Genomic DNA, 14,744 nt, shown 5'->3' with positions numbered 1-14,744 from the left:
TTCATCTGGTTCTGCGCTGGACCAGCCTGGCCCATGAGCTTTGCTGGGGAGAAAAGAGAGGTTTCCTCATTGAAAAGGCATCAGAGGAGACATAGTGTACCTCAGTCCTGGCTCTTCCAAGAACAAAAATCAGGTAATTATACAATCGTAGAACCACAGAATGGTTTGGGTCAGAAGCGATCTTTAAAGATCATCTAGTCCAACCTCCCTGCCATAAGCAGGGACATTTTTCACTAGATCAGGTTGCTCAAAACCTCATCCAACCTGACTTTGAACACTTCAGTGTTGGGGCATCCACAGTTTCTCTGGACAGCCTGTTCTAGTGTCTCACCACCCATATCATAAATAATTTCTTTCTTCTATCTAACCTAAATCTACCCTCTTAGTTCAAAATCATTGCTCCTTGAAAAGTCTCTATCTTCCTTGTAAGATCTCCTTTAAGCACTGAAAGGCCGCAATAAGGTCTCCCTAGAACCTTCTCTTCTCAAGGCTGAAGAACCCCAGCTCTCTCAGTCTTTCTTCATAGAAGAAGTGTTCTTGCCCTCTTGATGATTTTGGTGGCCCTCCTCTGGACCCAGTCTAACGGGTCCGTGTCTTGTGCTGGGGACTCCAGAGCTGGACGCAGTACTTCAGGTGGGGTCTCACAAGGGTGGAGTAGAGGGGCGGAATCACCTCCCTCGACCTGTTGGCCATGCTTCTAAATGCCGCCCAGGATAGGGCTGGCTTTCTGGGCTGCAAGTGCACATTGCTGGCTCACATCCAGTTTTTCATCCACCAGTACTCCCAAGTCCTTCTCCGCAGGGCTGCTGTGAATCCATTCACCCCCCAGCCTGTACTGATCTTGGGGATTGCCCTGATCCAGGTGCAGGACTGTGCACTTGACCTTGTTGAAGTTTATGAAGTTCACATGGGCCCACTCCTCAAGACTGTCAGGGTCCCTCTGGATGGCATCCCTTCCCTCTACCGAATCAACTGCACCACTTAGCTCGGTGTCATCTGCAAAATTTCTAAGGCTGCACTCAATCCCACTGTCTATGTCATTAATAAATGTACTGAACAGTACTGGTCCCAGTATGGAACCCTGAGGGACACCACTTGTTGCTGATCTCCATTTGGACACTGAGCTGTTGACTGTAGCAGGATGCAGCCATCTAGCCACTTCCTTGTCCATCCATTAAATCCATCTCTCTCCAATTTAGAGGTAAGAATGTTGTAGGGGACCATATTAAAAACCTTACGGAAGTCCAAGTAGTTGACGGGTAGCTTGCTTCTGGTAAGCTTGGAGTGGCTCATCTTGCACTGTGTTTCCCAAGGACATAAGAGGTCATACCACCATTGCAAGTTACGCCTGGTGGGATCCCACTTGCCTGGAGGCTCCTTGCAGGCGGAGATCCAGCCCCACTGGCTCTGTGCTCTTCTCTGGGCTCCTTCTGCAACTGGGAAATGTCGGAGGGTCCAGCCTACAGCAGGGAAGGAGTTAAGTGCTTGAGCAGCTGCCATCTATGAGGCACTGAATTCTTTCCCCATGCAATCCAGCAGCCAGTGTCAGGACAACACTATATTTAGAAAGCTGATAAAGGTTTGGTGCCGACAGTTGTCCTGCCCCTTGATGAAGAAGCCACAGAGCAAGCGAGAGGGGGCAGCTGATTTCTTTCCCCGCAGCACCGTTCCCTGCCAGGTTTCCTGCCCTCTTCACTGGATTCCTTCACCGTTCCTCTGTCAGGGACCTCATCGGAGTCGTCCAGGCACAGGGGTAAGTGTCCTTTCCTCACTCTCCTGCCTCTCTGCTCGCTCTCCCGGCAGCGGCAGCCACTCCTCAGCCCCGCTGGTGGCACGCTGACGCCTGAGGCCAGCTGAGTTCTGCCTGAGTCCGGCTGCTGGGGCCTTTCAGAGCCGCCACCAGCTGTCGTGGGACGGAGAGGCAGGAGTCACTCTGGTTGGACCTGGGGAAGCATTGGCTGCTGTGTTTCCATGCTCCCAACCGAGCCATGGCCCCCTCGCTCTCCCGCGCCCAGGGCAGGCTCCCCACAAAGGATTACAAGGACAAAGTCCCGAGGCTTAAAGCACCTTCGGCCTTGAGCTTTTGGAGCGTTTCATTTTGGGGAGGCGAGGTCTCATGTTTCTTGCCCCCGACGCTCCTTCCAGTCCGGCTCTGGCTGTGTACAGCTCCTTCCAGCCTCCACGCAGGGGCTGAGCCGGCCAGGGAGGGGATAGAGTTTCTGCCCCCGCCACCCCTTCCTTCCTGGCCTTCCTGCACGCTTACTCACAGGCAAGAAGGGCATCAGCACTCGCTGGGCAGCAGCCAGGGAGCTGCACGAGGCCTGGGGAACGGCAGGCACCCTGGCAGAGAAGCCATTGCGGCCGGCTTGCGGCAAGGGCTGCTGGCAGGGTTGTGGGAGCAAAATGGGGGAACCCCTTCTGCTGTATCCCCCCCCTGCCACCACCACCTCCACGGCCAGGGGGATGGCCTCCTGCCCTGACCTCTCTAATGGCCCTCCCTCCTGCCGTGCTCCCCTTGTAGCGGATCCTCTCACAGCTGCCATGGCCAGCGGCAGAGATTCGGACAGTGAGCAGGCAGTGCCCGATGAGGAGGACGAGGGACCAGACGTGAAGGCCGTGCAGGCTCACTATCTCCGCAGCCCCTCACCCAGCCGGTGAGTATGCTTGCCGCCGGCGCTGCCATGGTGTGGTGGTGTGGTGGCTCGTGGTGGCTCGTGGTAGCACGTGGTGGGTCAGTTTGCCTTCCCTCCTCTTCCACTGCCTACTCTCCGCACAGGCACTTGGATCAAGTGTGGAGCCCAGGGCTTCCCTCTCCGCCGTGAGGTGGGGGTTGGAGTGACAGCAGGGAGAGGGACCGCAGAGACAGGACTCCTGTGCTAATTAATCCATCCCGCTAAGTGTGTATGTGCACACGGGGTGGGGGGGGGATAAATTGCAGAAGGCGTTACTATGGGGTGGTATCGTTGCTCTTCCCTGTCTCATCATCTCACGTCCACCCCTGTGATGAAACTTCTGATTCAGATTTCAACTCTCCAAATTCAGCCCCATCTTTCTGTCCATTATAAAGACCTGTGGAATTTTTTAAGTTGATATTAGCCTTTCCCAGCCCCATAAAGACTGAGGGTCTTCGGATTTGGGTTTGGTTCAGAGCCATCTTTAGCTACAGGTTTCAGGCACTGAACAGGAGGCTGTCACAGCACAAGCAGGAATTGAGTTACCTCAAGCAAAACAAGCACGATTAGATGTGTTTTCTCCTAATACAAGGTAAAATACAGCCTTTTGTACTCTTTTTCCTAAAGCAAAGTGCTCTGCAGGGCTTTCTGTACACTTTAAAATGCTTTAGCTGAAGGCAGGGAGTAGGGATCGAGTTTGAAAAGAATGTACCGCAGTGGCCCTCAACAAGTAGGAAGTTATGAAATCTTTCCCATTAACTGCGGGGCACTGCAGAAAGATGAAGACAAAGTGCTTATTTCATTTAACTGCATGCATTAAAAAATTGTTTAGGAAGTTCGCTGGGCTCACATAAAGTAAAATTATGTATTGAACTTGGTAAATCACTCTCCTACAGCTCATCAGTCACGCAAAATGAACAGAAGTACCTCTCCAGTTTATTTCCCTTCCCTTCCCTTCCCTTCCCTTCCCTTCCCTTCCCTTCCCTTCCCTTCCCTTCCCTTCCCTTCCCTTCCCTTCCCTTCATTTTTTTTTCCCTTTTTTTCTTGCTGTAATGCGGAAAGCATTGATGAAAATGGCAAGGTCCTTCCCAAACAGAACGAGGCCCTTGAAGCATTCAAGCTTGGGCAGTTCTGCACCTGTGTGTTTCATGGATGCTTGGAGCAGCAACAGGTAAAATGTGTTGAGGCTGTGGTGGCAGATTATTGCCAACTGTTATCTTTTTATTGAGCTTGGAGGCAACCTTTACAGCAAAAGGAATCAAAGGCAGGGCATAACTGCAAATTTGTGTCAGCTCCTGTAAATGAGACTGAGACTCCCCTTGCTCATCTCATAAACTTTTTTGAAGAGACAGAAAAGGATTACTTTCAGTCACAGCTGACAAGTGCTGGAACCCAACTAAATGACCTAGATGAGCCCATTAAGTGGTTTCCAATGGCTGTGTCCTCCATTTTGATTCTGGAGAATGAAAGCAGTTTAGCTCTCCAGACACTTTGCTGCACCCTGACTGCACATTAATCACTATCCCTCTCCTACTTTACTTAAACAAAAACAAACAGCGTGATGCAAGTAATGCAAGCCTGCATTGCCAGATAGCTTCTGAGATGGCAGCAAACCTGTTCTAATGATCTGTACCATCTATTTGGAAGGAAATGTAGAGGGTGTGCATCAGGGAAAAAGCTTTATAAAATATTTTGTTAAGATGGTCTAAGTAAGAAGAGAAGATTTGCTTAGACTGTACAGGTGGACCCAGGTGGAAATACATTTGTTTTTAAGATTGTGGCCCTTTTTTTCCTTAACAAAAACTTACATAAATCATGCTGTGTGTCAGAGAACTCCCTTCAAAGGTGTTTGTGGGTTTCATAGTTGTTTCTGACCTGCAGTTAGACAGCACTGTGTGAGTGGAGAGACTGACCACAGATTCATGCTGTGAGGTGACCAATGTACTGAGGGAGAGATTCACAGGCTTCCATCTTAATGCTTGCACTGCAGCTTGTGATAACTCAAAGAATGCTTGTAGGCAATCAGTTAACAGAAAAATAAAACCCATCAGTTTTCTGGCATAATCTCTTTTGAATTGCTCGATAAATTCTAGTTAGGACAATGCTTATGTCTGTCTGTCTAAGTGAGAGCTACTTGTGAGACTATGCCTTGTGATCCATCCCCCTCCCAGTCTCAAATGAGATACTGATCTTCTCTACCCAAAAACTCCTCCACCAGTCCGTTCTCTTGCACTCCCAGCCCACTGCAGCTCCTCTCCATGGGACCTGTCTACATCCTGCAAACACTGGGTACCAAGGCATATTTGAAGCCTGTAGTGCCATGCTGGAGAGCAGGGTGGGTGTGAGGGGTGGGAAGAGAGCTGGGGCTTCCTTCCTACCATCAAAGGATCCCTGCTTCTCCAGTTCCCTGCTGCGCTCTTCTGGAATGGGTAAAAAGGGCTAAAGTCCTGGCGATGGGATCCCAGTGGAGGGCATTTGCCTAATAGGCAGTGTGGTTGGTTGGCAGGTATTCAGTGATATCGGACACTGATACAGAGAGCATCTTCATGGAGCCAATCCATCTGTCATCTGCTGTGGCTGCCAAACAAATAATCAATGAAGGTAAGAGGAGGAAGGGTAAAAGAACTATGTAAATAATAGAGACTTGAGTTGCACTTTTTTTGCCTTTCTCATCCAGAGATCCTAAAATGACAAAAAAGCCTTTATGAGAAAACCCCACCTGCGGTAGAGGTGAAAACCACAGAAATAAGAATTTACAAAAACGTTTGGTGACTTCCTTTGAAGTGGTGCACTGACTCTGTGGCAGAACATGTATACCGCTGTGACAGACACAGTTTGATTGCTGGTTGCTTGCTGCAAGAAACTGAATAGACTAGACTAGACTAGAATATTTCAGTTGGAAGGGACCTGCAATGATCATCTAGTCCAAGTGCCTGACCACTTAGGGCTGACCTAAAGCTAAAGCATGTTCTTAAGGGCGTTGTCCAAATGCCTCCTAAACGCTGACAGGGATGGGGCATCGACCACCTCTCTAGGAAGCCTGTGCCGGTGTTGGACCACCCTCTTGGTAAAGAAATGCTTCCTATGTCCAGTCTAAACCTCCCCTGGCGCAGCTTTGAACCATTCCCATGTGTCCTGTCACTGGATATCAGGGAGAAGAGATCAGCACCTCCCTCTCCACGTCCCCTCCTCAGGAAGCTGGAGAGAGTGACTGCATTCTTCTGGGGCTAGAATGAGCGTGCCCTTAACTCCCAAGCCTTTGGCCAGTGTGGGTCTCTGGACCGAGAGGACAGTGCAATATGCTCCTCCCATTACTAACTATCTTGGGCCTATTAGGTAAGCATGTACACGCACACATTGCAGACAGGACAGTGTGATGTTACTGGGAAAAAAAGCAAGCCACAAGGCTTGTGCCAGGAACAAAGAATGACAGGTCATATATTTGCATTGTTTTTACATGCTTTTAGTTACAATGTCAGTTTATTCCAGAACTGAAGACAAAGGACACCAAGGTAGATTCAGTGTGTCCCAGGATGTTAGAGTCCGCGCAGCAGCTGATGGTGGAAGACCTGTACAACCGAGTTAAGGAAAAGATTGATGACACCAGCTTGTTTAACACACCATGTGTGATGGACTTGCAGAGGGCACTTGTGAAGGACAGGCTGGAGACCCCCAGGGATGCTGTGGATGAAGTCTGGCCTAATGTCTTCATAGCAGAAAAGTGAGTGTCAGCTTTTGTCATCAAGTTGCACAAGATTCCCAGTGAAGGGTCAGATGGAACCACTGAAGGCATAACATGTGTTACGTGCATCTAATACTTTTCTTCCCTAGAGAGCCCCAAAGTGTTTTTCAGAATATGCTCACAAAGATCTCCGTGCACTGAAAAGTAAATACTTCTGGAATAGAATCAGCAGCTTTCCTATGCTATTTTGATGCTTCAACAATTTAGGAGAGGAAAAGGCAAATGAGCCCAAATTACACTGTTCTGATTGAAATTTGGCCCTGAAATTGGGACTAAAGTCTTTGTTATGTAAAGGAGAGTTAAAAAAGAAATGCTGTGGCAAATATCGAGTGGAAATGGTTTGGTCTTCTGGACCACGGCTTGGCTGTTGGAGACACCTGTACAAGTAACCAGGCAGAATAACAAGGGGATATAGTGTAAAGCATCAATTACGGAGTGATAAAAATTGAGAAATAAGTAAACAGCCTGAACCTAGGATGGCAGGATGAGTTTAAAATCAAGCTGGAGTGGAAACGAGCATGCAGCTCTACTGGTGAGTGCAGGTTTCTCATTTTCTTTTCCCAGTGAGTATTGGAAAGAAATACCTGTAGAACTCTCAAAGGACATTAAGGTCTGAGCGGAGCCGTGTGTTTGATGAGTAACACAGACTAGAAGCTCGGTAGACCTTGTAGCAGACAACTCCTTTCCTACCCAGTATAGGAGCAATGATATCTAACTTTTTTTTTTTTTCTTTTCTGAAGAAGTGTCGCAGTGAACAAAAGTCGTTTGAAGAGACTGGGGATCACGCATGTCTTGAATGCAGCTCATGGTACAGGTGTATACACAGGACCAGGTTTCTACAATGGTCTGAATATCCAATACCTGGGCATTGAAGTGGATGATTTTCCAGATATGGATATCTCCAAACACTTCCGCCCAGCTGCAGAGTTCCTTGACGAAGCACTACTGACTTACAGGGGTAAGAAGACAAGATTAAAGTGGTTCCAGAACGCTTGGGAATTAATGGGTGGAAGCATTACTCTGATAAACAGCTGATGCCGTTATTTGTCACTGGGTAGAAGGCAGATACTAGGTTCTCTGCATACAGTTACAGTGGGCACTTGCCCACTCTTGCCCGTGCCTCATTCAAAACAGGAGGGGGCTAGCTAGTGAGAGAAGGCAGCCCAGCAGCCCCCGCTGCAAGCCCCATGTCTTTGGACTCAAACTGTCTGCGAGCCACCTCCCTCAGCTGCTTTGAAAGTACCCTACTATTGCAAAGAGGTGAAGCCCTCCTCCAATAAATATGTATTTTTTTATATTGATATTATATAATACCATATATATTGATATATTCCTGTACACTTTGAGTTTCAGTTTTGCCAGGATGCTTACTACAAAAGAACAGGCTGATTTACTAGAACAGTCCAAACAGCTGGACTGAAACCCTGGATGTGTACACCCAGGCTTCTGTATAATTTGCTGGACTCCAATTCCATGGCAACTGTTATTCTGTGGACCTCCAGTGCACACTGGTCAATTTGTTGCAGCTTCAGTGGACAGTTTGAAAAATATCTTTATGGAATTCAATATGAAAATGAACATCACAATCAGTGATATCACTGATATTCTTCATATATGTATTCAATGCATATGATTTTTGTAGAGAGGCAACAGGTTACCTCCTAGTAGAAGTGACAGTAAGAAAAGTGAGAAGTTTTGTTAGTACACAAGAAAAGTTGAGCCAACAGCTGACCAACACCACCACAAGGAGGGACACTACCCATCTGTGTTCTTCCTCATAACTCCCATTGCTACCCCTGGCATAGTACATTCAATGTGCTCGCAATACATGGCTCGCATTCATCAATCCTTCAACTCACTAACCCAGCAAAAATGACAGCCCAGCGGGGAAGAGATGGTTTTCCATCGGGTTAGTGAGCTGAACTGGCTCGTTAAAGGGCCCGGTGAGTACCAGAGCCCACACAGGAAAGGATGCACAGAGACAGAGGAACCTTGAAAGCAAGCAGAGGAATGAGATCTCCCCCTTTTGGTGAGCTGTTAGATAGGCTTTACTGGCTGTTAAAACACTTGTAAAGCAACCGAGACTTTTGATACTAAGAAAGGTGTAAAAGACATTTCAGGATTGTAGGAATAGGTATATTGGGTAAATACTTGCAGTAACATATCAGCAATTAGAAAGATGGTGTTTAATCTGGCTTCATCAAGTTTCAGTGCAAACAGTCTGGTTAAACTGGATTTTATCACACATTTAGAAACAGTAATTTCAGTTATTTGCAAGCTAGCAAAGCCTCATTTGTGCGCTTTTCATATTTAAAAGCTTTTATTTAACTGTAATTTGACATAAAAGTAACTCTCAAAAAATTCTTCTGTGCTAAAGCTTAGTTTTCTGCAAGATGTGATTTCTGTGTAAATGCCATGAAATAAAGCAGATCCTCAGCTGCGATTCTAGCTCTTGCAGTCACTGTTCACAGAATGGTGGGTCCCAGTAGTTTGAAGCAGCTGTATCAGTTTGTCAGAGTCAAAATCAGCTCTCTTCTGCTAGTTGCCTGGTTCTGCTGTTGAGATATACAATGACTCTGTCCTCCAGCCAGTCTACATGTAACTGAGCGTATCTTGCAAAACAGCAGATTTGGATTCTGGCAAAAATATAATTAAATTACTATAAAATTGTATTTAAGCCCTATAGTGTGGCTTATAAAAAAGTAAGTTATTTGCTTATCCTCCCAGTACCTTCCTGGAGGCTAATGCTAATATCTCCCTTTTTACATATGGGGAAACTGAAGCATGGAAAGCTTAAATGTCTTACCCTAAGTCAGACAGCAAAGTCAAGAATACTGTATCACTTGTCTTTCTAACGCCTGTTATAAGCTTTTTGATTATTTGGGGAAGTGAACTGTATAGGTGAAAATATAAATATTATTTAGATTGCTTTAAAATGTGCCTGCCCACAGCTTTTTAAACTAATGTGCTTTTTATTCATATGTATCTAGATTTTTATTAAGATAAAGCTAACAGATATTTATTATTGTTTTCAGTCACTGAAACATATAATCTGTCTAATTTTTAACACTATTCGGAGAATGCTTTTGCGCTCCATATCAGAGCAACCTCTCTATGGTATTGCAAATAGCTGATTACTTTTATATTCAATATCTGTAGGCAAAATTCTTGTCAGCAGTGAAATGGGAATCAGTCGCTCAGCTGTCCTGGTGGCTGCTTACCTGATGATCTACCACCATATGACTGTTCTGGAGGCGCTGATGACTCTGAGAAAGAAGCGTGCCATTTACCCCAACGATGGCTTTCTGAAACAGCTAAGGGAGCTCAATGAGCAATTGTTGGAGGAACGAGAGTTGGAGCACACCGGAGACGAAGAAGTCACTCCTAGTCAAAGTCCTGTTGTCCGTGCAGGGACTTCTTCCCGGCTGTCTGGAGTTGGGGACTCAGAAAGCATCATGGGAGCCAAAGCCCACTCCATCACAGTAGAAGAGGAGACCAGCAGCCTGCTGGGTAGTCTTATGAGCTCGTCATCGGTGGAAAAAAATAGCTGGGTTTCCAAACACTCCACCCTCATCAGTGAGGAGGAAGAGGAACAGTTGTATAAGGAATGGAGGAAGAAACAAGGCCTGCCTGCAAAAGAACCAGGAGTCAACCATGGAAGAACATCTCCAAAGCTTCTGTATCAGGAAGGGGAACAATCTGAGGAGGATGTAGAACAGAGGATCCATGACTGGCAGTGCAGAAATGAGAAATACCAAATGGAGGGTCCACCCAGGGAGGAGGATGGCAATTCCAGCATGGGAGGAAGACCTTACCCATCAGGTGAATTCAGTGATGTTGAGAGTGTGAGCAGCTTTGAGATCCGAACCCTAAAACAACAGCTGGAAGCCAGTAGCTTCAGCAGGATGAGGAGGAGCCGCACAGGCTCTACGTCTTCAGAGAGTACTTGGGACATGTGGAACCAGAGGCTTCTAGAGATTGAGAAGGAAGCTGCTCAGAGGTATCATTCTAAGAATAAAAATTGTGGGGAGAGACGATCCCCAGAAACAGGAAGAGAGGAGAGGGATGTGGATGAGGAGAGCGTGTTTTCAGACAGTAGCTCCTTTTACAATTTCTGCCAAAAGAACAAAGACAAGCTGACTCCTCTAGAAAGGTGGAAGGTCAAGAGGATCCAGTTTGGCTTTCACAAGAAGGATTTAGAACCATCATCATCTTCTGCACCATCTCCAGCAGAAGATGGCAGCCAGGCAGGTGAGGAGGGGACAGAAGGGAAAAGTTTGTCAGATATTAACCTGACTGCTTACCAGGCTTGGAAAATGAAGCGGCAGAAGAAGGTGGGCAGTGAAAGCAAGGAGGAATTTGTGGAGTTTGCCAAAAGTGAGGATTCTGCTTCAGCTAAAAAGAAGCAGAGGCGTGTAGAGCTCCTTGAACGTTCAAAGAAAATTTTAGAAGAAAGCCAGTCCATGTGCAGCTGGGAGACAGACAGTATGATGAGTGGGAGTATCCCACTGTCAGCTTTCTGGCCCTCTGCACCTTCTGCAAGTGGTGCTGAGGACGCAGCTTCTGCACTGAGCATGCAGACAAACCATTCATCTTTATCACAGGCCAGGAGCAGCACAGGGGCAATGCAGCCTCAGATACCCCTTCCCAGTCTCCCAGTTGGCCCAGGTGACACAATATCCATGGCAAGCATTCAGAACTGGATTGCTAACGTGGTCAGTGAAACCATTGCTCAAAAGCAAAATGAGATCATGATGCTGTCCCGTCCATCGTCTGCAATGGCCTCCAGCGTAACGTCAGGAGACCTTGGCAGGCGTGTAGATGATGATAAGGTTTCTCTTCTCAGTGGCCAGAGTGGTTCAACTCTTGCTACCTCTCAGGTTCGCCAACAGGACATGCACAGGGCTGAGTCTCAGTCTGTCCTGTCTTGCAATACCTCAGTGAGCGCGAGATCAGAAGGGACTAGTTCAAACATGAAGATAACACAGACAAGCAAGCCACTGTACAGCCTCTTTGCTGATGATATTGACCTGAAGAAACTCAGTAGGAAGGAGAAGGAGATGCAAATGGAAATGAGAGAGAAAATGACAGATTATCAAGTTGAAAAAGTGATCAGAGACAATAAACGCAGCACTTTATTTAAAAAAAAGGTGACCAAAGGAGAGGAAAATGAAATAGAAGATGACAGAGAGAGTACAACAAACAGTCACAGGCGCACCTTGCAAGCACATCTTGACAGAACTGATACAGTCTTTGATCTGTCCAGTCAACCTGCAAACACAGGTTTACCAAAGTCAGAGACAGAAACTGATATTACCAAGTGGCTCAGTGGCCTGAAAGCAGAGAGAGAACCACCGTCATATTATGATCAAAGTGAGAAGGCTAGAGAGAAATATAGCAGATCATCCAAAGTTAGAGAGATGGATTCTGAAACATCCAGCTACAGATTCTCCAGATCCCAAAGAGAAGAGCTAGACAGCTGTTCTTCCTATGAGTCAAAAGGAGATTCACTGAGAACCATGTCAAGATTTTCCTCTGCTTCTGCAAAAGAGGACAAAAAGATGTATAAGTTCACAAGGTCAAGGGTCAGCGAGACAAGAAGTTCCAGCGAAAAGAGCCCAGACCTGCATGTTTTCAGCCGAACACCTGAACCATCCTTTGACTCTGAATCCCCTGAACCATCTACACAGAGTAGAGTTAGATCTCATCATGTGGAGGCGTGTGAAGAGGAGGCCAAGTCAGACATGTCAGAATTTGGAGCTAAGAGAAAGTTCACCCAGAGCTTTTCGAAGTCTGAAGAGGATGGAAAGAAGGAGGCAAAAGTGCAACAAAGTGAAGAAAGATTTGCATCTAGACAGATCTCTCAGTTCAGGCGAAGCACACGTAAAGAAGAGGAAGAAGAGATGGATGATGATGCCATTATTGCTGCTTGGAGAAGCCGACTAGAAGAAACTACAGCAAAGCTCCGGCGGCGAAGGGAAGAGTGACCAAGATCAGATTATAGGAACACAATCAGAGCCACGGAGTCCCCGAATCATTCATCATTATATTTCTGATAATCCTTTGTGGTTTGTAGGGCATTTCCTGCAGATAGTTCTCTTCTTAATCAAAAGCGATAAAGGGAAGAGGTCAAGTTTTGGAAGTGTTTGTGGTTTGTCAGAAAGAAGATGCTAGTATTAAATGATCAATGTAGGTAGGAACACAATGTTAGAAGCCATTAGGAGCCAGACGATGTTTCAGCAGCAAAAGCAAGTAATGGTGGCACCTCAATTCAAAAGACCAATCACATCCCATTTTGGTTATTTCAATTTCCTAGTCTCGTTAAAGACTGGACATATTTTTTCTAGGATCTTTTTGATCATAAATGGAAGAAGCCAACAGCCTTTTCTAGGAACCTGAAGAATGTTCCTCTCTTAATCAATTTTTACTTTATACCACTGAGAAGCTACTGCCAGGTAGGTTCCATTTGCTGCAACAGTCTTATGAATGTCTACAGAAATACGACAGTTCAGGGGAATACATGTACTGTTTTACTTCACTAAGTAGCAGAAGCAAAGTGAAATACTAGAAAAAAGAAGATGCCTCCTTCTTTTTAGAAGTTCAATGCAGTAATGAATGTACTCCTGTGGTACCATTGTTTTCTATTAGATGGAGTCATCTCTGCTCCAGTATGGTCGGTTCCTGCTAATGACTGTGGGTCAATAAAGGAAAAATGCAGTAATATTAACAGCCATCTAAAAATGATGTTCTGATGTAGTTAAAGAGATGGAGTTAGGGTTAGGATTAGTGTTAGGTTAGGCTGGGTTTCTGAAGTACTGACTTAAGTTTGTTTTATGTATGCAGCTCAGCTCAGTCTGTGCTTTTATGTCTGTAGTCGGATTGTCATGTATTAATTTTCAACGTGATGGCCTTAAAAGAAGAGTGATACACAAACTGACCTCATAATAAAGTGATGTATAACTAAAGCGTTGGTATAAGGCACCATGCATCTAAGGACAAGTTGTGTGTCTGTTGAATGTGGTACTTGGAAGCTCATTTTTAGGAGATGGTAGGTTTAGTTGGCGTGTTACAGGTGGGGTGTTGTTTGTATGAGGAGCTACAGAGCCCACTTTTCAGAGTGCATGGAAGGAGCACAGTCTCCCTGTTAACTGAGTACACCAAGTAAAGAGCCTCAGGTCTTTCCATGCCCTGCAGAGCCTTGTGGGCTTGTGTGACATGACCTGCCAGGCCTGCCACAGCATCACTTGTGTGGCTCGTATGACACTGTGTCTTTGACGCATCAAAGCACCCAACTCTTTGTCACCAGTCAACATCCTCCGCCTCTCCCTTATAAACACCTAGGCCAGTTTCTCCTGATTTCTGTTCTGGAATTATCTGTTCCCTCTTCCGTACAGACTGTATTTTGAAACAACAAAAACCTCTGGCAGAGCTGAGTATAAAACAACAATGGGGGGATGATGCAGTATTGCTCTCTCACAGGAAGTTTTATCTTTCTTTTTCTTGTCATCTCTTCTCCCTCCCACTGCGATGCTTAAAGCTCGCTATTACTATTATGCTAGTACCTCTCCCTATTTTAATTGTATAATATAGACACTAAGCTCCACAGGGCAAGGGCCTGGTCTTTGTCCTTGTCTGTATGACGCCACGCACATCAGCAATGCTATCTAAATAATGGTTACTGATAACAAAATGCAGCAGCCAATTTTCCTAAACTTAGAATCAATTCTCTCAACTATAACTCACTGATTAGACATTATCCCTGCTTCTCTGAAGATAAAGATGACTCTTTCTGACAGCCAGGACTAGGGCAAATTATAGCTACTTATTGTTAGGTGAATGGAGTCTCAAAATCAGGTGATTGAACAATAACAGGGGTAGAAAAATAAGAGAAAGAACATATTTTACTTGTGTGGGGGTTTTTTTGAGTAAACTCAGATTACATTTCTGAAGTACATAACGAACATGGTCTTCTTAATGTTTCAGGCATCCAGAACTGCTGTAAGGCTTATAATGCATGTAATGCACTTCTACTAAAATATAATATCTAATACACTGCATCCCTTGTTTCTGCATACTGCTGTGAGTTGTATTTTTTTAAAGTAGTGGAATTCCAGGCTTTGATCCACATTCTGAGATTTTATACTGAATTTCTGCAGCATGTGTTAGGATAGGCATTTTCCTCTTCATCCCTGGTAAAGTGGCTGTGTGGAAAACAACTCTGCATATACATATTTGGAGCTTGCTTTAATTTCAGTCTAGAGAAGGTCTTAAGTTTCGATAGATCAAAGTGGAAGTGTGCAATACCTTCTGGCACTGAATTTACTTTTTTA

At 45.6% G+C, this 14,744-nt stretch overlaps 1 protein-coding gene across 1 annotated transcript; it reads left to right on the top strand.

Annotated features, from left to right (window-relative positions):
* The first annotated feature begins 1,586 nt into the window (after window positions 1-1,586).
* On the top strand, window positions 1,587-13,407 carry STYXL2 (serine/threonine/tyrosine interacting like 2). Its single transcript, XM_074598286.1, has 6 exons — window positions 1,587-1,753; window positions 2,522-2,654; window positions 5,179-5,273; window positions 6,162-6,393; window positions 7,155-7,372; window positions 9,574-13,407. The coding sequence occupies exons 2-6, from the start codon at window positions 2,542-2,544 to the stop codon at window positions 12,399-12,401; spliced, it is 3,486 nt and encodes a 1,161-aa protein (XP_074454387.1). The 5' UTR covers window positions 1,587-1,753; window positions 2,522-2,541; the 3' UTR covers window positions 12,402-13,407.
* The last annotated feature ends 1,337 nt before the right edge of the window (window positions 13,408-14,744 follow it).

The sequence above is a fragment of the Larus michahellis genome, chromosome 1, assembly GCF_964199755.1.
Source record: "Larus michahellis chromosome 1, bLarMic1.1, whole genome shotgun sequence".
NCBI lineage: Eukaryota > Metazoa > Chordata > Aves > Charadriiformes > Laridae > Larus > Larus michahellis.
The sequence above is the reverse complement of the archived record's forward strand: the minus strand, read 5'-3'. Positions and strand labels throughout refer to the sequence as shown.